This window comes from Podarcis gaigeae (genome assembly GCF_964106915.1).
Source record: "Podarcis gaigeae genome assembly, chromosome: 2".
NCBI lineage: Eukaryota > Metazoa > Chordata > Lepidosauria > Squamata > Lacertidae > Podarcis > Podarcis gaigeae.
Window position 1 is genome coordinate 117,541,696 of NC_139679.1, and position 23,436 is coordinate 117,565,131.

At 48.6% G+C, this 23,436-nt stretch overlaps 2 protein-coding genes and 1 long non-coding RNA gene across 5 annotated transcripts in view; 1 reads left to right on the forward strand and 2 right to left on the reverse strand.

Moving 5' to 3' along the window:
• The window catches only part of LOC310838313, a 437,762-nt gene that overhangs the window by 260,300 nt on the left and 154,026 nt on the right, over window positions 1–23,436 (forward strand). The gene's annotated exons all lie outside the window — the stretch shown is intronic.
• Window positions 3,044–10,905, reverse strand: LOC310837459 (uncharacterized protein). 3 transcript variants are annotated; one of them, XM_083724081.1, is made up of 5 exons: window positions 10,822–10,905; window positions 9,570–9,687; window positions 8,176–9,208; window positions 6,684–6,810; window positions 3,044–4,840 (listed from the first exon to the last, which is right to left on the reverse strand). In XM_083724081.1, the coding sequence occupies exons 3-5, from the start codon at window positions 8,971–8,973 to the stop codon at window positions 3,843–3,845; spliced, it is 1,923 nt and encodes a 640-aa protein (XP_083580207.1). In that variant the 5' UTR covers window positions 8,974–9,208; window positions 9,570–9,687; window positions 10,822–10,905; the 3' UTR covers window positions 3,044–3,842. The 3 variants fall into 3 exon arrangements, with proteins under 3 accessions (XP_083580207.1, XP_083580209.1, XP_083580208.1); XM_083724083.1 differs by having other exon boundaries at window positions 9,630–9,687; window positions 10,822–10,890; XM_083724082.1 differs by lacking the exon at window positions 9,570–9,687 and having other exon boundaries at window positions 10,822–10,904.
• Window positions 12,743–23,292, reverse strand: LOC310837336 (uncharacterized protein). The gene is made up of 4 exons (XM_083723750.1): window positions 23,119–23,292; window positions 18,194–19,088; window positions 16,012–16,141; window positions 12,743–15,844 (listed from the first exon to the last, which is right to left on the reverse strand). The coding sequence occupies exons 2-4, from the start codon at window positions 18,935–18,937 to the stop codon at window positions 14,526–14,528; spliced, it is 2,193 nt and encodes a 730-aa protein (XP_083579876.1). The 5' UTR covers window positions 18,938–19,088; window positions 23,119–23,292; the 3' UTR covers window positions 12,743–14,525.

The window sequence follows — 23,436 nt, forward strand, 5'->3', positions numbered from 1 at the left end:
CCTACGCTTCTGTTATAAATTCATAGAAAATCAACTATACATCGGATCTGCACTGTTCCACTTTTATTTTACTCCATGAAGGAAGGACTACAATATGGGGAAGGTTTGATACAGGGCAGCCATAATCCCTTGAGCATCCCAGCACATCCACAGGAGGCCCTGCCCAGTTGCTATGCCAACCATGAGGTCCTAGGCAGAAGACCATCAAGATCACAAAGAACTTGCATATGGGAGTGGATACAACACGGACTGGAACAAAGGACAATGATCAGGTCTTCCCTCTGGGGGCAGGAAACTGCAAGCTCCCCTTTGTCACCTGGAAAGTACTCATGGGGAGGGGGAAAGGGGGAACCAGCCAGGTGACAGGACACTCAGGTTACCACCACAACTCCTCCCTCAACCCCTCCTTTTTGTGATGTAGTTGTGATGTAGTCTCAGGGGTGTAGTTTAGGGGATTAGTAACTAATAAAAGTTGGGGTCTTCTTTTGTTCTGGGCTTCCATTTTGCTTCATCTTGTTGCGGGTGGGAGTCCTGTCGTGACAGTATTTAATAAAGGCCAAGCCTACAGGCTGCTGTTTTGCTCCAAGTTATCCTGGTTGGTGTCCAACCAGGTCTCTAGGTCGCGATCCTTCACGCAGCTCTGCACTTCCGGCGGCAGGACGGCCAGGAACTGCTCCAGGATCAGCAGCTCCAGGATCTGCTCCTTGATGCGCCTCTCAGGCTTCAGCCACTGGTAGCACAGGAACCAGAGGCAGCTGCAGACCTCGCGGGGGCCCTCGGCCTCCCGGTAAACAAAGTGCTGGAACTGCACATATTACAGGTGCAGAACGAGGAATAAATCAGGAGTTTGATTACTGAAATTTACTTGGAGTTGAGAGTGGATTTCATGCTCTTTATTCAGCTCATATTGGTGAGGAGGAATGGAAGTTCCCCCAGAATGTCTACTTTATATACATTATTTACACAATGGGCCCCACATGATTGGCTAATTCCAGAATTCTCCTGTAGGCCAATCAGGTTGCGGATTCATTTCCACCTGGAACTCGATTGGGTGGCTCCTGTGGACCAATCAGACTGCTGCATTCTGGATCCTATTGTTCTAGGACCAACCAGACTGCTGCATTTTGGATTCTATTCAACTCAGTACAGTGGTACCTCAGGTTAAGTACTTAATTCGTTCTGGAGGTCCGTACTTAACCTGAAACGGTTCTTAACCTGAAGCACCACTTTAGCTAATGGGGCCTCCCGATGCCGCCACGTTGCCGGAGCACAATTTCTGTTCTCATCCTGAAGCAAAGTTCTTAACCTGAAGCACTATTTCTGGGTTAGCGGAGTCTGTAACCTGAAGCGTATGTAACCTGAAGCGTATGTAACCCGAGGAACCACTGTACATAACAATTACGTTTCGAAAAGATATTATCATGCTCTGTTTCTGAACCGTACCATTAGCATCCTGGGCAGGACTTAAATGCATTTGTTAAATATCATAATATCAAAAAATTCAAACTGTCTTTTAGAGCATATACAGTGGTGCCTCGCAAGACGAAATTAATTCGTTCCGCAAGTCTTTTCGTCTTGCGAGTTTTTCGTCTTGCGAAGCACAGTTTCCCATAGGAATGCATTGAAAATCAATCAATGCGTTCCTATGGAAACCGCCTTCAGACCAGGTCCCGGGACAGTCTGTCCCCCGACCTCTTCTGAAGGCCGGGGGGGGCGAAAGTCTTTGCTTCCACCCCCCTGCCTTCCCGGGACAGAGGACTGTCCCGGGGCGATTTTAAAGCCCCCGGAAAGGCAGGCGGGGGGGCGAAAGTCTTTGCTCCCCCCCGCCTGCCTTCAAAAGCCGTCAGGGAGAGCAGAGAATCGCAGCGCGCAGAGCGGAGAATCGCAGCCCGGGAACGCAGGCAGGGGGGAGCAAAGACTTTCGCCCCCCGCCGGCCTTCAGAAGAGGTCCAGGACCTCTTCTGAAGGCCGGCGGGGGGCAAAAGTTTTTGCTCCCCCCGTCTGCCTTCAAAAGCCGTCCGGGATAGCAGGAAGCGCTTCCCTGCTATCCCGGACCGCTTTTAAAATGCTGGCGGTGGGGAGCAAAGCCTTTCGGCCCCCGCCGGCCTTCCTGGAACTCTTCTGAAGGCCAGAGGGGGGGGGAAGGCTTTGCTCCCCACCGCCAGCATTTAAAAGAGGTCCCCGGAGATTTCCCTATGGGCTTTCTTCTTGCGAAGCAAGCCCATAGGGAAAATCGTCTAGCGAAGCGACGCAAAAACCAAAAAACCCTTTCGTCTTGCGGGTTTTTCGTCTTGCGAGGCATTCGTTTTGCGGGGCACCACTGTATTATTCTATATTTTATATTATTATATATATTATTTTATTTTATTTAAAACAAATCACCTGAACAAAGAAAGCTATCATGTTAATAGGAAGAGTACTAGCCATGTGCAGCTTTTAAACATTATTTAGATGGAGGTGCATTTAATTGTATGAAACACTACTACAATTGGAGGTAGCATTGTGAAGACAGGTGACTGGAGCTCCTGCCCCTTTAAGACTTGTATAGCAGAATGAATTTCATCCACAAACTACATCTGTTATAAGAGACAAAAGGGAAAGAGGTTGGGGAACAGTAGCAAAACAGAATAATGGGGTTTGTTTTCCTGGGTGTTGCAAATGCCTGGATGAGAATGCTATCCTTTCTCTATAAAGGAGGAGCTGGAGGAGGAAGGGACTTTACAGGATTTAGAGTCCGCCCCCCTCCTTTTCAAATTTCTTGGCTTCTTGGCTTCTCTGGGAATCATTGCTCTGTGGTTTTAACCCTTTTAAACCCGTTGGAAACAAAAAAAAGGGAGAAATGGTGATGAACAGCAGCGGCTGATGTCCATCGAGAATGATAGGGTGGAGGGCAGGGAGCCCGACAGTAGGTGGCGCCGGAGAGCCGATGACCAGCAGAGCCGACCAATTCTAGTTGAGCCACCCATCTTCTTCCTGAATCTAATCCTACATCAATACATTACTGACTAGGAGAGAGAGGGGGGAAAGTAATGTACTATAAACATTTCTTATTCTATTTTTTCCATTGGAATTTTATTAAATTGTTTCAAGTATCTCAAACTCTGCAACAAATTCAAGCACGTGCAGGGCAAAAGCAACAACGAAAAAGATTAAGCAAAGCCATAAGCAGATTTCAAGTAACTCCACTGGGGCAAATAAAATAACCATCGCACGCCGACCCGGTGGAAGCAGGAACTCCAAAATGGTACATGAGTTTCGTAAGACGTCTCAGTCCAAGAAGTGCTCATCAGAGGGTGACTGGAAACCTCTGCTTCAGAGTAAGTCTCAGATCAGGCTCAATCTGGGGATGAGGAGCCAGGATCCTTGGGACAAGGCAGAGGAAGGCCTGTCTGCACAAGAGCTCAGCTTCTGCAGCATCAAGATCCCCACCCAATCTCTCCCTGCAGCCACCGGAAACTATTTTGATTCTTTTCCATGCCCTTCTGCATCAGGAACAGCGGCCCTCTGAACCAGGGTCTCTAGCTGTTTTTGGACAACAGTTCCCATCGTCCCTGACCACTGGCCCTGCTAGCTAGGGATGATGGGAGTTGTAGTGCAAAAACAGCAGGAAACCCAAGTTTGGGAAACTGTTCTAAACAGTGCTGAGCTACAACTCCCATCCGCCCCAGGGAGAAGGGACAATGGGAGTTCTAGTTCAGCAGCTCCCAGAGGTTCCCCCGCTTCCGTTCTGCACAGACATTCTTGCGCCTAACAGAGCCGGAGTTTTCGACGTCCCCATTTGTCCGAAACATGCCTGGCTTTGCTTTTTCTCTCGTGTGCGCGAGCCGAGAGCCGAGCGCTTTTCACACGGCCTCCCTGGTGTGGATTCTCTTGTGGCTGAGAAGGCGGGAGTTCTGGCTGAAGCCTTTCCCGCAGTAGGAGCACTCGTAGGGCTTCTCGCCCGTGTGCGTCCTCTCATGCACAATGAGGTTCGAACTGCGGCTGAAGCTTTTCCCGCAGCTGGCGCACCGGTAGGGCTTTTCCCCCGTGTGGGTCCGGGTGTGCGCCAAGAGGTTCGAGCTCTGGCAGAAGCTGATGCCGCAAACGCCGCACTTGTAGGGCTTCTCGCCCGTGTGGGTCCTCTCGTGGGTGATGAGCTCAGAGCTCTCGATGAACCTCTTCCCGCACTCGGCGCACTGGTACGGCTTCTCGCCCGTGTGGATCTTCTGGTGGCGGATCAGGAGGGAGCGCAAGCTGAACGACTTCCGGCACTCGGCGCACTGGTACGGCTTCTCGCCCGTGTGGATCCGGCGGTGGCTGATGAGCTGCGAGCTTCGGGAAAAGCTCTCCCCGCAGTCCAGACATGTGTAAGGCCTCTCTCCTGTGTGGGTCCTCTGGTGGTTGATCAGGTTCGAACTGCGGGTGAAGCCCTTCCCGCAGTCCGAACATTTGTACGGCTTGTCGCCCGCGTGGGTCCTCTGGTGGCTCATGAGGTTCGAGCTGCGGGAAAAGCTCTTCCCACAATCCGCGCAGTTGTATATTTTCACGTCGGCGTTCACTCCCTCGGGTGCTGGGCGGTTGGGACACACCCTCAAGAGGTCCTCGCTTTCACCCTTGGAAAGTCCTTGCAGAGTCCCAGCCACGTTGAGGTCGCCATTGTCCTTTGCTCCACTGCAGCCGGACAGTCCATTGGGCTTGATCCCTCTGAGGGGCTCCTGCTTCCTCTCTGGCCTGTCCAGATTCTTAAGGGCATCCCCCTGGTTAGAACATTGGACCACGTTCTCCTTGGCCTGTCTCAGTGTCGTCATCTGCTCGCTTCTTCTCAGTAAGTGGTTTTTCTCATCCTCGCTTCGCCACCCACCTGGAATAAGGTAAAAATAAAAGAGAGTTGGCACGTGAGTCATACCTTGCGTCTAGGAGAGATGCTCCCTAGCCCTGGGCAGGGCAGTGGTTTTTTGTGTGGGTGTATTCTGCAACATGTGGGATGCGGGTGGCGCTGTGGTCTAAACCACTGAGCCTAGGGCTTGCTGATCGGAAAGCTGGCAGTTCAAATCCCTGCAACGGGGTGAGCTCCCGTTGTTTGGTCCCAGCTCCTGCCCACTTAGCAGTTTGAAAGCACGTCAAAGTGCAAGTAGATAAATAGGTGCCGCTCCAGCGGGAAGGTAAACGGCATTTCCGTGCGCTGCTCTGGTTTGCCAGAAGCGACTTACTCATGCTGGCCATATGACCCAGAAGCTGTCTGCGGACAAATGGCGGCTCCCTCGGCCTATAGAGCGAGATGAGCGCACAACCCCAGAGTCGTCTGCGACTGGACCTAATGGTCAGGGGTACCTTTACCTTTTTATTCTGCAACATGGACTGCCAATTAACTACTAGGCCAAGTTCAAGATGCTGGCTTGTTTATTTACAGTGGTACCTCAGGTTAAGAACTTAATTTGTTCTGGAGGTACATTCTTAACCTGAAACTGTTCTTAACCTGGTGTACCACTTTATATAATGGGGCCTCCTGCTGCCACACGATTTCTGTTCTTACCCTGAAGCAAAGTTCTTAACCCGAGGTACTATTTCTGGGTTAGCAGAGTCTGTAACCTGAAGCGTCTGTAACCCGAGGTACCACTGTATTTCATAAAATTAATCCACCTCTTGATTGTAAAACAAGACCAAAACCACCAGCTGGACAAATTTTCTGGTGGTTAAGAGCTGTTTGACCGTGGAATACAACTCTCTGATTCTCTACCAAGGCAGTTTACAACAAAACAAAACAAAGAAAAATTTACAATTGAAGACATTTGAAAAATTAAAACAGCAAGAGACTAAAAACAGATTAAAACGCACATGGCTTGGGTGTATAAAGGCTATATAGCTTGGGGCCAGGATACCTGAAAGATCCTCTCATTCCTATATTCTCAATTGTTTGCTGTATTCTGCAGGGGGCGGGAGGCTACTGCAAATGCCACCTTATTATAAGTTCTGTTCTGTGCAATGTAGGAATCAGGCCTGTAGTGTAGCGGGGGGAATCTCCTCCCATCTCTGCTGTCTTTTTGCTGTCTGCTGAAGACCAACCAGTCTTTTCAGCAGAGATCCTTCCCAGTGTGCATGTGCCGGAATTGTTTTTAAGACACTTTAAAGAAGTTTTACGATTTTTAAAGATTCTTTTTTATCACTCGCTGTTTCCTGCCTTTGGGAGGAAGGGTGGGGATAAAACTCACTAAACGTATGAATGAATGAAAGGTGAACAATCCATTCTTAAAGGGATATACAGTGGTACCTCAGGTTACATACGCTTCAGGTTACATACGCTTCAGGTTACAGACTCCGCTAACCCAGAAATAGTGCTTCAGGTTAAGAACTTTGTTTCAGGATGAGAACAGAAATCGTGCTCTGGCGGCGTGGCGGCAGCGGGAGGCCCCATTAGCTAAAGTGGTGCTTCAGGTTAAGAACAGTTTCAGGTTAAGAACAGACCTCTGGAACGAATTATGTACTTAACCTGAGGTACCACTGTACCCAAGTTTCCAGAAGTACAAAATAAAAATAAAAATCCAGAGCCCCTTTTCCAACGAGTGGCAGGAAGAAGACCCCAATAACATCCCAAGGAAGACAGCACGAAGGACTAGAAACTTAACTTGCATATTTAAAAAGAGCCAGGACCGAAATCCCATTATTAATGTTCCTGTCTACTGCCGATGACACGTTTCTCTCCTTACCCAGCAAGCCGGCATCTCTGTCCGCCTCTAGCTTGCTCCCTCTGCTGAGGTGTTTCTGCCAGATGTTGGAAAGCGTCCACTCAGCCGTTGAGAAGTTCAGAGCCGTTGTCTCAAGAAGCCCCGGGACCTGCAACAGCAGCAGTGAAGGTCTTGCATCAGTGCAGGGGGGCGGGGCTGAAAAGGGAAAAGCTACAGGCAAGGCCTGGATGCCGTGCGCACACACAGACGGCACACATACCGACACATGCGCCCCTTAAGCTGAAAGCTGTCTGCAGACAAACGCTGGCTCCCTCGGCCTGAAAGCGAGATGAGCGCCACAACCCCATAGTTGCCTTTGACTGGACTTAACTGTCCAGGGGTCCTTTTACCTTTTACCTTTACCGATAAAGTAGATATAGATAGGTAAAGTAGCATAGAATATGAAATAATGTTTGAAGCTACATTATCTTGAGCCACGCAATTGCTGGTCCACCTAGCTCAGTATTATCTACCTCATGGGTAGGCAAACTAAGGCCCGGGGGCCAGATCCAGCCCAATCGCCTTCTCAATCCGGCCCGCGGACAGTCCGGGAATCAGCCTGCCTGGTGTTTTTATATTAATAGAATGTGTGCTTTTATTTAAAATGCATCTCTCGGTTATTTGTGGGGCATAGGAATTCGTTCTTCCCCCCCCAAAAAAAAATAGTTTGGCCCCCAACAAGGTCTGAGGGACAGTGGACTGGCCCCCTGCTGAAAAAGTTTGCTGCCCCCTGGTCTACCTGCACTATTGTCTACCTGCAAGTGTCTCTCCCAGCAATGCTGAGGATTGAACCTGGAACCTTCCGCATGCAAAGCAGATGTACTGCCTTTGAGCTACGGCCCTTCCAGTTGCAGGGAGATGGGGGGGACACACACACATCATCACAGAACCCATCCTTGCTCTCTCCCACCAGAAGTCTGCCTTCTGACACTTCAGATCTGCTCTGCAGCCCATGCCAGTCCTCCCTCCATTGGGGCAAGAGATGCTCACCTCAGGGAAGTCACAAACTATACCCAAAAAGGAGGAATGGATTTGTAAACTAAATGAATATTTAATTTTGGCAAAATTAACTGCTATAATAAGAAATCAGTCAAATCAAAAATTTAAAAAGGAGTGGAAATGTTTTGATGAATATATGGCAAAATATTGCTCAAAAAAAGATATGCTAACATGCCTAGATTAAAATGTGAAGTACTGGATGGAAGAAAAATTAGTAAGGAAAGATAATAAGAATATATAGATGATTTGAGAAGGTTGTAGAATGCAAAGATTATTGTAAATTGTATAATGTGGAGGAAATCGAGTGGGGGCGGAGGGAAGTGGGAGGAAGGAGAAAAGAATATGATGGATTGAGGAAATAGAAATGTGAATGTATGGGGGATGGGGAGGAAATGGTGTTGGCTTTGGTACATCTGTATTGTAATGTGAAAACCAATAAAAAATAATAATAAAAATAATAAAAATAGATGCTCACCTCACGCTGCTGCTTCTCGGCCTCTCGACACCTCAGCAGGAAGGCCTCAGCCAGGGCCACTGCCTGGGCACACGCTGCTGGGCACCGCTCCCTGACCCAGCTCTGCATGTCCGGCGGCAAGATGGAGACGAACTGCTCCAGGATCACCAGCTCCAGCACCTGCTCCTCCATGGGTGTCTTGGGCGTCAGCCACTGTTGGCAAAGCTCCCGGAGTCGGCAGCAAACCTCCCGGAGGCCCTGGGCCTTCTGCGGACACAGCTGTGGGTCCTGCATCTCTGTCCCCACAAAGTCCTCCCTACCCTTCCCGGAAGACCCCACCTGGGCCACGTTCAGGGGGCTGGAAGCTCGGTCCGCTTCTCTGCCGGAGGAAGGTGAGAGACGGGTCACCCACTCTCCTCGAGCCCAGCGGCGAACGGTAGCTGCTCCCTCAAAGGAGGCAAGAAAGGCCATCGAGTCGCTCCATGGCGGATACGATGGCGGGTCATCAAGTGTCGAGCGAAGGGATGGTGTGGCCTTCAAGAATTCTTGCCACTGGGCTTCCCAGTGCTCAGTCAGTTTGTCATCTGCTTCTTGCTTGACCTGAGGGAGACGTGGCCATCTCAGCAAGTCCTCAGTGGCTCCACACTGGATAATTCGAGGGTTTTCCTTCCCCTCTTGCTTTTCCTCCGCTCTGTCCCCTGGCCCACGACCCTTTGGGTCCAGCTCCTCCACTTTCGCTCCTGGCTTCTCAGGCACATCTTGGTCCTGGTTTCCTGCCGACTCCCATTTTGACACCCTCTTTCTTTCCACAAGAGACATCTCTGAAGTCAACCGCTGTCTTCTTTCCAGTTTCCAAACGCCAGCTCAGGCTTACAGCTGCTCTCAGAAGAGCCCACCATGAAGTCTTCGCAGTCCCACAGCCCATGAGTTTTATGCTCAGCCTGATGCTCATTTAACAGGCTGATCCGATGCCACAGATGCAACCTTCTGCAGTGTCACAGTTTTGGGAAGGAATGGCAGTGATGCCATCAGCTCAGGACAAGCTCAATTCTCCCTGTTTGTGAGAAAAAGAAAAGCCTCAGCACATTTTTGCCCCTATTTGAAAACAAATGTGTTTTTTTATAATTGTCCAAACCTTCCTTTTGAGCTTTATCAAATCAGTATCTTCCAAACTAAGTTATTAGGCAAAACTGTTTGCAATATTAAATTGTGTTCCACAAATATCAGTCATTTGGCAATCAATCGGTCTCTGGAGACCACACTCTCCCCCCCCCGGGCCCTAGAGGGGGGGCTGCTAGACATCCCTTAGCCTTCTCTCTCGCTCTTAATGAATATAACATACTTCTGCAAACAGCTGCACTGTATATTGTAAATGTTTTTTTATAAAAGATTTCTTACAAACTCAGATTTCTTACACGCTGATGCAGCTCAGGAACCCAATATGTTCTGGAATGTCTCTCCTGATATGAACCCACCCAGACCTTTAGATCTTCTTCTAAGGTCCTTCTCCAGGTCTCCACTCTGAGGGAGGCTCTGAGGATGTTGAAATAAGATGAACCTGCAAGCAGGATCAGAGCACAAGGGCACGATCATCTCCTGTGGTTTCCAGCACAGAAGCATTATTTCCACCAAGCATAGCCAAGCATAGTCATCAATAACTGTCAGGTTCAGTCCCCGGCATCTCCATGTTAAAGGCTGGAAATTTCTCCTGCCCAAAACCTCACGAGAGCTGCAGCCAGCTCAGCTAGATGGTAAAAAAAATGATCGGTATAGTGTTGTGGATTCGAGCCCCATGTTGGCCAAAAAGATTCCTGCATTGCAGGGGGTTCGACTGGATGACCCTCGGGGCCCCTTCCAATTCTGTGCTTCCAAAGTTACACTCCTAATTTGATTCTGAATTAATTTTAGAATGCATTTCTATTAATTGATTGTGATTTTTGTTGAATGGTTTCTTTAAATGTAAAGGTTCATCATTGTTCCACCCGACGTGTATGTCTTTAAGGGGCCAGAGCAAAATAACTAGACCCAGCTTTACAGCTGTGAAACATAGCAGGTGCTGCTGAGTTGTACTGATTAAGTTGTGTTGGCAATTGGGTGTAGTATATAAGGAGCACCACCTAGCTCTCCCTTTACCCTGGGGGTTGGGTCGGTGGTTGGGTCTGGTTTGTTGTTGATGTATTTAGTGTATAAGGAGTTTTTGTTTTTCTTATTAAAACCTTGTTTAAGTTATTTTTGAGTCCCTTTTTAATGCATGGTCTCCCCAGCAAGCTCTCTGCAGCGCTACCATACTGCAAATAGCCAACAATTTTATGTAAACTGCGTTACTTTTACTGTTGTTAGTTAGTCGCTCTGAGCCCGGCTTCGGCTGGGGAGGGCGGGTTATAAATAAAAATTTATTATTATTATTATTATTATTATTATTATTAGCAACCCACCCCACCCTAGCTTTAAAAAGAAAGGGAAACAGTGTGGGATGGGAAGGACAGAAAATCTGTGTTGTCCCCCCCACCGCAGTGGCTTTCAACCAACCAACCGAATCTGCAGGTCCTTTTGGGACTCCAAACTAAGGGGAAACTGCAAAATAAAAAGCTCCACTGTTCACCTCGGCCTGGAAAAAATAATGCTGAATTCGCTTTCCACCCCGATGAGGCTCCGCGCATCTCTCACCTCCTTCGAGGGCGACCCCTGCAAGGTCGCTGCTGCAGCTGAACTCCAGGTGCCACTTCTGCCAACAGCGGGAGGGCGGGCGGGGGCGGGTCCAGAAGGCGGAACAGGAAGGAACCTTCAACACAAATCGGTGCACACCCACGTGCCCACTCATTCTCAGGGCCGCTCTAGGAAGCGAGGCGCGGCGCGCTTTATCTTTCTTTACCCTTAACCCTTTCAAACCTACCACCCCTCTGGAATCGATTAAAACGCACCCAGTAGGTTTGTTTGATTGAGATTTGTGCTCCTCCTTTTGAAGGCGCCACGTTGCCAAAAACGGCAGGGCTCCCGCACCTCGTTAACCTGTGCATTAAGCAGTTGCTGCAATGTTAAAATGCAATGTTAAAATCAGAAGAAGAGGGTGGGACCTGCAAAGTCAAAAGTGCATTTTGCTGGTTAACTGACTTACTGGTCCCACAACCCTCTTCCGATTGCTTTGGCTTTGAAGCCCACAGTTAACATTTCTTACCCCCAAACCACATCTCCATGCTTGACTTCTATATACTAGAAACATTACCGCAAACAACAACAACACCCTGTCCCTGTAATGGCCTTCTAAAAATGTTTTATTTTTTTCAATTGTTCCAATTTCATTATTTTCACAAACTCTGTGTAATTTGGACATAATCCGCCAGCGGCATATCCAAAAAACAACCAGGCTAAGGGACAACTATGAATTTTGCCTCCTCACTTGCTCATTTAGCTGTTCTTTACTTTCAACACCAAAGCACAGCCTATGTAAGGGAACTGGAAGTGACAAATTTAAGCTAACCTTTGAATAAGCATAAGGTAAAGGGACCCCTGACCATTAGGTGCAGTCATGGCCGACTCTGGGGTTGCGGCGCTCATCTCGCTTTATTGGCTGAGGGAGCTGGCGTACAGCTTCCGGGTCATGTGGCCAGCATGACTAAGCCGCTTCTGGCGAACCAGAGCAGCGCACGGAAACGACGTTTACCTTCCTGCTGGAGTGGTACCTATTGATCTACTTGCACTTTGACATGCTTTTGAACTGCTAGGTTGGCAGGAGCAGGGACCGAGCAACGGGAGCTCACCCCGTCGCGGGGATTTGAACTGCCGACCTTCTGATCAGCAAGTCCTAGGCTCTGTGGTTTAACCCACAGCGCCACCCGTGCTTGAATAAGCATAGAACCCTATAATTGCAGAGTTGGAAGGGACCCCCCAAGGGTTATCTAGTATAACCCCCTGAATCTCAGCTAAAACATCTGTGACAGATGGCCACCCGACCTCTGCTGGAAAACCTCCAAGGAAGAAGTCCACCACCTCCCAAGGGAGTCTGTTCCACTGTCAAACAGCTCTTACAGTCAGAAAGTTCTTCCTGATGTTTAGTCGGAAGCTATTGTAGTTATTCTTTTGTTCTGGTTATTGTTGATGAAGATTAAATACCAATAAAATAATGTTTTAATTGCTTTAATTGGAATGTTTTCTGGATTTGTCACTCCTCAGGGGTTGCCAGAGTTGGGCCTGCGGTTGCCAGTACCCCCTGACAGCACTTGCAGGTCTCAGTAAATATTCCCTCATAAAATCACAATACCCGAAAAACTGTGCATGCCAATCAGCTGAGGGAGGCTGGAGTTACCATGCTCTCTGTGCTCATCAGACTATGGTGCTGATGCTTGAGGAGGGGCCATTTTTTAGCCTCCCAAAAGGGCTGGAGTCTGCTCATAGCAGGGCTCTCACTGTGTGAGAGCTGGACTGACATTACCCTTGTCAAAATCAGTGTTCGGTGGACGGTCCAGAAAAAGATGTGGAGGGCAAAAATCTGCCTAAATGGGAATTAGCCACCCTTACTTTAATAAAACCTTTTAATAGACCCCCCCAAACCCCACAGCTCTTTTAAATACACATCCCAATTAACCATCCATTTTTTAAAGAAATATCCATTCTTTTTTTTAATACAGATGCAAGTGAAGAAAGCATACAACAGACACCACCTTAGGTGAGGTATTTTCCCTTTCACATGAGCACGTGCACATACACCATTGAAAAAACGAAGACAGTACGCTTTCCCCCTTCCAAACAGCTATTTTCAGTCATAAGCAAATGTGAGATGGACATTTGGACACAAACAGGGTGTGAGGTATAGCTGCCCTTCCAGGCGTCTTTTTTATTGAGCATTCACTGTAATTTGTTCACAGATTAGACAGGTGTTGGCTGCAGAACATCTGCTTTGCATGCCGATTTAATCCATGGAATCTGTGGGAATGCTGGGAGAAGCTCCTATTTGAAATCCAGGAGAGCCACTGCTACCGAGTGCAAACTACCGAGAGCAAGATGGACCCAAGGTCTAAACCTGGTAGATAAGGCAGCTTCCTACGTTCTCATGAATTCTGCTTTGTTTGTGGGAAGGCTACATAAGACGGCGTCCAAGCAAGGGTGACCTCAGTGAGTTTCCACATCACTTTCCTTCCTGAAAAAAGCCTAATCCTTTCTTGGGGGGATGGAAGTGGATTTGTGGCACAAGACCTCCCCATCGACTGCAACCGTGCAACCTGCATTTGCTGGTATATGAAGGAATCCTGCCCGCCAAATAGCGAGAGTCTGGAAGCCCCCTCTGTGGCAGATAAAACCATGTTAAGAAAAAGACGAAGTTGGGATTAGAAAAATAAAGAGCAAACCCCTCACTTACTGGAACAACAACAAAAGCTGTGGAATAGCTTATGGTTTGAACAAACATTCAAATGGGAGACACTTGAGTTGTTGGGGTCTACGAGGACCACCCACAATTCATGCTGAAGCCCTGAGAAACACAATTAACTTCCACAGTTTATTGTGGACTTGGTACTGTTCACATTTCCAACAGTATCTTGACCATGTCATCCTCAAGCAAATGACATTCCCTTCCTCCCTGCCCAATTCAATCTGTTTGTACAGCTTCTTTGTTTGTTTTAAATTTATTGGATTAAATTCCACAGCAACAGGTTTTCCACAGCGACAGTACGTCTCAATTAAGGGGGAAATTACACAGGATAGCATTTTGATGAGGACAATAGCGTGTGGTCGGCCACATTTTTGGGGCCAGTGGAATTCTGAGAAACGGCCAGCGGCGCCTGTCACAAAATGGCTGCTGTGGGGATGTGGCATAACACAAAATGGCGGGCACATCCACAAGAGCAGGAAAAGAGACAGGGCCGCAAAAAGATGCAGGCATGCACCTTCCCCCTCAAGAAAAAACAGGCACCTACATCTGCCACCACTTACAGAGAGAAGGGAGTTGCTCTTCTCTCCCATTCAGAACATCTCTCTGAAGCCCTGGCACCTAGTGAAATGTGGGCAGCTATAAAGAGGCGCATTCAATGTAGGAGGGGCTGAGACAGTGCAGGCAGGAACTGAGCAGGGAGGGCAGGGTCCCTTTCAACTTGTGGATGTTTGAGAGGTGATTTATTTATTTCCATAGGTGCCACAGGAGGGCACAATGCCTCCTGTGGGTGTTGTTTGGCGACACCTGGCATGGACACAGGTCAAAATGTGCCACATGGCACTGCTGTGGGGATGCGCCCACAATCAGGTTTGCTAACGGAGCCCACTGTTTGGCAGTCCTCACATGTAACTGATGTTTCCCCCCACAAGCACCCCACAGACCAGAGGTTTGAGGTCCAACCTCTGCCCACCTCACACCTGGACCCCCTGAATGAGAAAATGTAAAGTTATTCTGTCAGGTGAGTTCTCTCGTGCTTGGTAAGCTTTGACCTCTGGCTGTAGCTCTTCCCGCAAGCCGAACACTGGTAAGGCTTCTCTCCCGTGTGGGTTCTCATGTGGAGCGTGAGGCCTGAGCTCTGGCTGAAGCCTTTCCCGCAAGCTGGGCAGGCGTACGGCCTCTCCCCGGTGTGCGTCCTCTCGTGTTTGATAAGGCCCGAGTGGTGCCGGAAGCTTCTACCGCAGATGGAGCACTTGTACGGCTTCTCGCCCGTGTGGGTCCTCTCGTGGGCAACGAGCGTGGAGTTGTGACCGAAGGACCTGCCACACTCGGCGCACGTGTACGGCTTCTCTCCCGTGTGGGTGATTTCATGCCTCACCAGGTCCGAGCTGCGGAGGAAGCTCTTCCCGCACTCGGAACACCGGAAAGGCTTCACCCCAGTGTGGGTCCTCTGGTGCAGGATAAGGTTGGACCGCTGGCTGAAGCTCTTCCCGCAATCCCCGCACGTGTAAGGCCGCTCGCCAGTGTGGATTCTCTTGTGGAAACGGAGGCCAGAACTCTTACTGAAGCTCTTCCCACAAGTCGGGCATGTGTAAGGCTTCTCTGCCGCCAGAGAAGGAGGGCTGTCGCTCCGGCAGATTCGCTTCCCGGCCTCAAAGGGCGCATACATCTCCTCTTCAGCGTGGGTGCGCTTGTGTTTAATGAGGCTCGAATAGAGGCTAAACTTTTCCCCGCAGGTTAAGCACGCGTAACGCTTCTCTCCTGCGTGGATTATTGCGCGCTTAACAAGTGCCGAGCCCCTGCTGAGGTTTTCCCCGCAGTCTGAGCATCTGCAAGCCTCTTCTTCCCGTGTGTCACTTTGCTCGTGCTCAGCTGGGCTTAAATCGGAGTGCAAGCTTTTCCCGCAGCTCAAACAGCAGCAAATCTTCTCACTTGCCCCTTGGGCTCCCGCGCGATGCTTCATAAACTCAGCTCTCTGACTGGACGTCTCAAACTCTGAGCGTTTGTGGGGCTTGCCCTCAGCATCGATTAAGAAGTCTCCATCGTCATCAAAATCGCCCCCCTCTTCCTCACAGGGCTCCACCTTCTCGAACGCAGGCCTCGCTGGGGTGTCCTTGACATGGTCTACTCCAAGGAAAGAGGCATCTGATCTTTTGTCTAGGCTGCATTCCTGCTTCCTCCTTGTCCTGAGCCATTTCTTGAAAGTTTGTCCTGGTTTTGGATGGTGCCGGGAAACACATTTTTCTCTTCTGAGCAAGGCTCCATCAATCTCTGTTTGTTTTGGATTTCCCATGGAAGCCTCATTTTCACTGGATCCCTCGAGGTCACCTGTTAGAGACAACATCCAAAGAGAGATCTGCATGAGTGACAAGGTCCTGGGGCTCAGTTTCTGCCCAGCAGCAGTTTCTGCCTAGCTTTCATGGCTGCAAAGGCAGGTTTCAAAGCAACACAAAGGGAAGATCAAACCTAGCAACTAACCCATGTACTGCACTTACCACAGACGCCCTCATCTGCTGGGTCGTTCTCTTGCTCGAGTTCACTGTCCAGCTGTGTCTGGTTGGAATCCAACAGGATCTGCTCACCCTCGAGGGAACTCCCAGCTCCTTCCTCAAACAGCCCCAAGACCTGGAAAGGCAGCAAGAACCCAACAGTAAGGACGAGCAAATCTGTCAATTACAGTTCCTCTCAGTTCCCCGTTTTTCTAACTGTAAGTTCAGCTCCTCACTCTCCCTTTGTCAGTTTGCTATTATTATTTTCTGGACGAGATACCACAACACACTTTTGTATACAATTTTGCATAAAATACACATTTTTTTGCAGCGCATTCCCCCCCCCCCAACAATATAATGCATTTTTGGCTGTTATTTTCACTAATTTTTATGCATACTTCTTTACCCTTACATATGCATATCTGTAAATGTCACTTGGCCAGAGAACTGCATAGCAAAACTCAGAGAAGTGCATACAGTGGGCGCTCGGGTTGCAAACGTGATCCATGAGGGATGCCCATTTGCAACCTTCAGCATCCGCAACCCGCAGTGTCACATCTGCGCACGCGTGGGTTGTGATTCAGCACTTCTGTGCATGTGCAAAGCGGAATTTAGCACTTCTGGGCATGTGCGACCACCAAAACACGGAAGTAGCCCATTCCAGTGTTACGATATGGATGCAATGCGACCGCGAGCAACAGGTGGCTTGGAAGCAAAACATAATGGGAATGTTGGAACTGTTCCGTGGGAACAGAGGGAGGGTCTATTTTCAGTGCAAAGCACCGGAATTAACTCAGAGTGAAATATGACCGGTACAGGAAGTACAGGAGGTGGAGTTTTCTCTCTCTTCTGATGGACTCTGATGAGAGCAGACGTGTTTTCTCTGTAATGCTGCAAAGACAGAAATAAAGGCATGTAAATACATTTCTGCCTCTCTCTCTTTCCCCCTACCTGGGAGGGGGGGAAGAGCGGTGTGTTCTTCTCACGTGGAGGAGGATCGCCGATCGCGACCTAGCCTGCATCTGCCGGGGAATGCAGACAGGGAGGTCACCAGGAGATCGTGCCGGGTGCCTGGAGAGTGGCCAGTTTCTCCTGATATGGCAGATTTCCTATCAACATCCAGTACTTCTGGGCTTCGGCGGTCCGCAACCCAAAAAAAACCACCTGAAGTGTCTGTAACCTGAGGTATGACTGTATTTTGAATGAGCTGTAGTCCAAAAACAGCTGGATATGAATGAATATATAATGATAATAATCATATCATCTGGGCAGCCCAGGGCATCCATACACACAACCTACGCTTGAGCCCCGAGGTCATGACACTCCAATGTCTCTCGAGATAGGGAGAAGGCAACAACCACAACAATACAGTGGTACCTCGGGTTACATATGCTTCAGGTTACAGACTCTGCTAACCCAAAAATATTACCTTGGGTTAAGAACTGTGCTTCAGGATGAGAACAGAAATTGTGCAGCGACGGTGCAGCAGCAGCAGGAGGCCCCATTAGCTAAAGTGGTGCTTCAGGTTAAGAACAGTTTCAGGTTAAGAACAGACCTCCAGAAGGAATTAAGTACTTAACCCGAGGTACCACTGTACAGTGGTGTCTCGCAAGACGAAAAGAATCCGTTCCGCAAGTCTCTTCGTCTTGCAGTTTTTTCGTCTTGCGAAGCAAGCCCATTAGCGGCTTAGCGGATCAGCTGATAAGCGGCTTAGCGGATCAGCTGATAAGCGGCTTAGCGGCATAGAAAAAGGGGGGGGAAGGGGAAAAAACCCGCAGGAACTCGCAAGACATTTTCGTCTTGCAAAGCAAGCCCATAGGAAATTCGTTTTGCAAAGCACCTCCAAAACGGAAAACCCTTTCGTCTAGCGGGTTTTCCGTCTTGCGAGGCGTTTGTCTTGTGGGGCACCACTGTACTAGGAAGCAGGAGCAATGAAGAGGTGGCCTGGGGCAAGCAGAGGCTGTGAGTGGCCCCCAGGCCTGAGGTTCCCAACCCCTGAGCTAAAGGCAGCCCAGCTTGCATGTCTGAAGCACCATAACCTCAGGGGCAGAGCAGATGCAAAATGTTCAGCCTCACGCATCTCCGGTCCCGGCTGGGAAAGCCGCTGGCCAACAAGTGCCAGCAATACTGTTCTGTACGGAGCAACAGCAGCTCTCAGGCTTTGCCCTCTCCCTCTCGGCAGCCTCACCTCCTCTTCCTGGCGCTCGCCCTCTCGCTGCCTCAGCAGGAACTCCTCCGCCAGGGCCACCGCCTGCCCGCAGGTCTCCGGGCCGCTTCCCTTCACCCAGCCCTGCATCTCCACGGGCAGGACGGCCAGGAACTGCTCCAGGACCACCAGCTCCAGGATCTGCTCCTTGCTGCGCCTCTCCGGCTTCAGCCACTGGTGGCAGAAATCCCGCAGCTGCCCGCAAACCTCCCGGGGTCCCTCAGCCTCCTCATAGCAGAAGAGACGGAAGCGCTGGCGCTGCCACTCCCTGCAGCTGGCCTCCCCGCACAAGATGGCCGCCTTCATCTTCCCGTAACTCTCTCGGGCGTTGGGGACACCCAAGCCCTCCTCGGCTGCTTCTCCCAGCCGGGTGGCCCACTGGTTGGCCTCGCCGGCCCCCTCAAAGTGGGCCAGGAAGGCCTTGATGTCTCCCCAGGGCATGGCGGGCTCTGTCGGCTGCGAGCAAGGGGCCTGCTTCCCCCTGGGGGACTCCAGCCACTCGGACCCCTGGCTCTGGAGCAGGCCCTCCTCTGCCTCCTCTTTAACCCGGGGGATCGTTATCCTCTTCATAAGTCTCCTGATGCTCCCGGGATGAAGGATGCCGTGAGGTGCTTTCCCAAGTCTTCCAGATCCCTCAACTTGTTCAGGGCCCGTGAGGTCCTCCCCATCCATTTGGTCTTCATCCATAGCAGCCTGGCCTCCCAGAATCCTTTGCTGGTCAGCCATTTTCTTTTCCGAGCTATGGGACAGCCTTATCGCAAGTCAAGCCTCACACCACTCTTCCTCGCCTTCTTATAACTTCAGACTTTCGGATAAATGGCTCGTGTCTCTACAGTACTTCTGCCCTTCAAACAAGCTGAACTCACAGATGATGGGCCTGTTTAGAAAAAGAGATATGGATTTTTTGGTTTGTTTTAATTTTTATTCATATATTAATATGATATATGCAGAACAAATACACACACACACACACACACACACACAATTGACCTGTTAGTGTGACACTTTGGAACTCCCTCCCATTGACATTAGGCAGGGCCCTTTACTGTACTCTTTCTGGCGCCTGCTGAAAACATTTTTCTTTAGGCAAACCTACCCAGATATGTAGACTATTTACGTGTGTTTTAATCTGTTTTTAGCTGATTTTAATTATTATTTGAATGTTTTAAGCAGCTGCTTTTAACTGCTTTTACTGATCACTTTTAGTTTCATTCTTTTTGTACATCGCTTTGAATAGTTTTTTCAGTCAAGAAGTACATAAATTGTATGAGATAACTTGTATGAGATAAACTGTATGATATAAAAAAAAAATTTCACAGAAATAAAACAATGTTGATAAAAATATATATTTTAAAAAATAAATAAATTAAAGTGGTGCCTCGCAAGACGAAATTAATTCGTTCCGCGAGTTTTTTCGTCTTGCGATTTTTTTGTCTTGTGAAGCACGGACTTTGGAAAAGCTTCAAAAATCACCAAAGTCTTCAAAAACCTCAAAAAAGGCTACCACACTGCGTGCTATGAGTTGCTCCTCGAAGTGAATGCACGGTTTTAAGAAAAAGGAAACAAACTTGCAAGACAAAGGAAACAAACTTGCAAGACGTTTTCGTCTTGCGAAGCAAGCCCATAGGGAAATCCGTCTTGTGAAGCAGCTCAAAAAACGAAAAACTCTTTCGTTTTGTGAGTTTTTCGTCTTACGAGGCATTCGTCTTGCGAGGTATCACTGTACACAAACACACATGTATACAAAACAAAATAAAAAAATTCCTTCCAGTAGCACCTTAAAGACCAACTAAGTTAGTTCTAGGTATGAGCTTTCGTGTGCATGCACACTTCTTCAGATACACTGAAACAGAAGTCACCAGACCCTTCTAAATAGTGGGAAGGTGGGGAGGGGTATTACTCAGAAGGGTGGTGGGAATGGGTGATTGGCAGATAGCTGTGATGAGCCTGTTGACGACTCTTAACGACTGCAATAGGTCTTACAGGAAAAAGCAAGGTGTGAGTAGGTGAAAAATGGCTTTGTCATGTATAATGAGATAAGAATCCAATGTTAGAGTCGTCAACAGGCTCATCACAGCTATCTGCCAATCACCCATTCCCACCACCCTTCTGAGTAATATCCCGCCCCACCTTCCCACTATTTAGAAGGGTCTGGTGACTTCTGTTTCAGTGTATCTGAAGAAGTGTGCATGCACACGAAAGCTCATACCTAGAACTAACTTAGTTGGTCTTTAAGGTGCTACTGGAAGGAATTTTTTTATTTTGTTTTGACTATGGCAGACCAACACGGCTACCTATCTATAACTGGAACACATGTATACATACATGTATACTGTAGTTACAATATTTCAAATAGTAAACAATACTCCAGTTAACAATTAAAAGTTGCCTTCCCTTTTAATATGTATTTTCTATTCTTGCTTATCAGAATAGAGACCTCAAAATGTAATTCGCCAAATTGTGAAATTGGAAGGGTGCCATTTTTGCCAATGTTAAGATGGGGATTAAAGTGTGTTAAAATGGGTCTCCACACACTTGTTGCAAGTCCCAGTATACTGCCTCCGACAGTGGAGGGAGGACACAGCCATGGATCGAGTCCAGTCCAGCATCCTGTTCTTACACGTAAGTAAGACCTGAACACAAGAGCACTGCTCTCCCCAGCTGCTACTCTATTTATTATCTTCATCACCATGATCCTATACATTGTTGAAGGGAAACGCCCCACCGGGGTAGAAATCATATATTGAACAGATGAAAAGCTCTTTAATCTGAGTAGGCTGAAAGCAAAGAGTAAGGTTACCATAACTTTCATCATAGAGCTTCAGTATGCTGGTGACAACGTAGTGAGCGCACACTCAGAGGATGACCTCTAAACCAGTATCTTTGCAGAACCTTGTGGAAAGCCTGGCCTATCGCTCAAAATCCAAAAAAACACACAAAGTGCTGCAACAACCCCTCTGCAGTGCCACAAATCCAACTTAATGGTGTAACGTTGGAAAGTGTCAATCACTTTTCCTACCTGGGCTGTTATTTTTCCACAAGGGCTGACATCGATGCCAAAATCTGGCATTGCCTGAGCTCTGCGAGCGCAGCTTTCTCCCAATTGAAACACAGGGTGTTTAAGAACCAGAACATTTACAGGGACACCAAAATGCTAAGCTATTGTACTACCAACCTTACTGTACGCTTGTGAAACATGGAGGACCACTTATAAACGCCATCTCCAACGCCTTGAAAGATTCTATCAACGGTGTCTCTGAAAAATTTTACACATCACTTGGGACAACAGGAGAACTAATGTCAGTGTGCTGGAAGAAGCAAAGATAGCCAGTGTCAAAGCAACGATACTTCAACATCAGCTTCGTAGGACTATTCATGTTATGTGGATGCCTGATTATTGTCTTCCAAAGAAACTACTCTATTCCCAGCTTAAGAATGGAAAGCATAATGCTGGTGGGGAAAACAAAAGAGGTTTTAAGACTCTCTCAGGGCAAATCTTTTAAAATGTAGTACAGTGGTACCTCAGGTTACATACGCTTCAGGTGATATACGCTTCAGGTTACAGACTCCGCTAACCGAGAAATAGTACTCGGGTTAAGAAGTTTGCTTCAGGATGAGAACAGAAATCGTGCTCTGGCGGTGCGGCAGCAGCAGGAGGCCCCATTAGCTAAAGTGGTGCTTCAAGTTGAGAACCGTTTCAGGTTAAGAACGGACCTCCGGAATGAATTAAGTACTTAACCCGAGGTGCCACTGTACAGTCATACCTCATGTTACGTTTGCTTCATATTACATTTTCTCATGTTGTGTCCTGCAGCAACCCAGAAGTACCAGAAAGGGTTACTTCTGGGTTTCGCCGCTCGCGCATGTACAGAAGCGCTAAATTGTGTTTTGCGCATGCGCACAAGCGCCAAATCACGCCGCGCACCTGCGCAGATACGACACTTCAGGCTGCGGGCTTTTTATGTTGAGAACAGGCCTTCGGAACGGATCCCGTTCGCAACCAGAGATACCACTGTATAAACACCAACAACTGGGAAACACTGGCCTGCGATTGCTCCAATTGGAGAACAGCCTTTACCAAAGGTGTCATGGGCTTTGAAGATGCTCAAACTCAGGACGAAAGGGAGAAACGGGCGACGAGGAAGGCACGCTTGGCAAACCCCTCACCATGATCAACTCCTGCCCAGAAACCAATGTCTCCACTGTGGAAGGACGTGTGGATCCAGAATTGGCCTCCACAGTCACTTACGGACTTATTGTTAAAACTGTGTTCATGGAAGACAATCTGACTCAGCTACAAGAGATGGCCAAAGAAGAAGACTAGAGAAGAGGAGATTAAGGGGTGATATGATAGCCATGTTCAAATATATAAAAGGATGTCACATAGAGGAGGGAGAAAGGTTTTTTTCTGCTGCTCCAGAGAAGCGGACACGGAGCAATGGTTCCAAACTACAAAAAAGAAGATTCCACCTAAACATTAGGAAGAACTTCCTGGCAGTAAGAGCTGTTCGACAGTGGAATTTGCTGCCAAGGAGTGTGGTGGAGTCTCCTTCTTTGGAGGTCTTTAAGCAGAGCCTTGACAACCATATGTCAGGAGTGCTCTGATGGTGTTTCCTGCTTGGCAGGGGGTTGGACTTGATGGCCCTTGTGGTCTCTTCCAATTCTAGGATTCTATGATTCTAAGAGACTCCAAAGCACATAGTGGATGCAGGAAACTGATGAAATAACCAAGCAGAAGCTGATTGTGACAGGTGAAATTTGCACAGATGCGTCTAGGTGTTTGTTTGCTTTTTAAATGACTGGAGGGTGGGTGGGTGCTGGTGCCTGGTCCCTGCAGCCCATTACCTTCCTCTCCTGGTGTCTCCCCCCCCCTTTTCTGATCTTGCACCCACCCCTTTAAAACTCACCTCCCTTACAGAGATGCAGCAGAAATAAATCCAGAGCAAAACTCTTTTGCAGATCAGCCAAGCAACTCAGTGCAAACCGTGGCTGGGGATTCAAAAGGCAGGTTCCCTCCAGGAGAAGGTGGAGCAGGAAGGGACTGGAGGGTTTCCCATTCTCCACCCCCAGCCCCCCCCACACTTTTAAGAAAGGAAAACCCACAGATTTCCGGCCCTTCTCTAGCAACTACAGCCTCTGTTGACTTAACTCTTTGCAGCATCCCAAGAGCTCAGTTAAAAGGATCAAGGAGATTGGCAGAGCGAGGAAAAGGAGGAGCTCTCTCT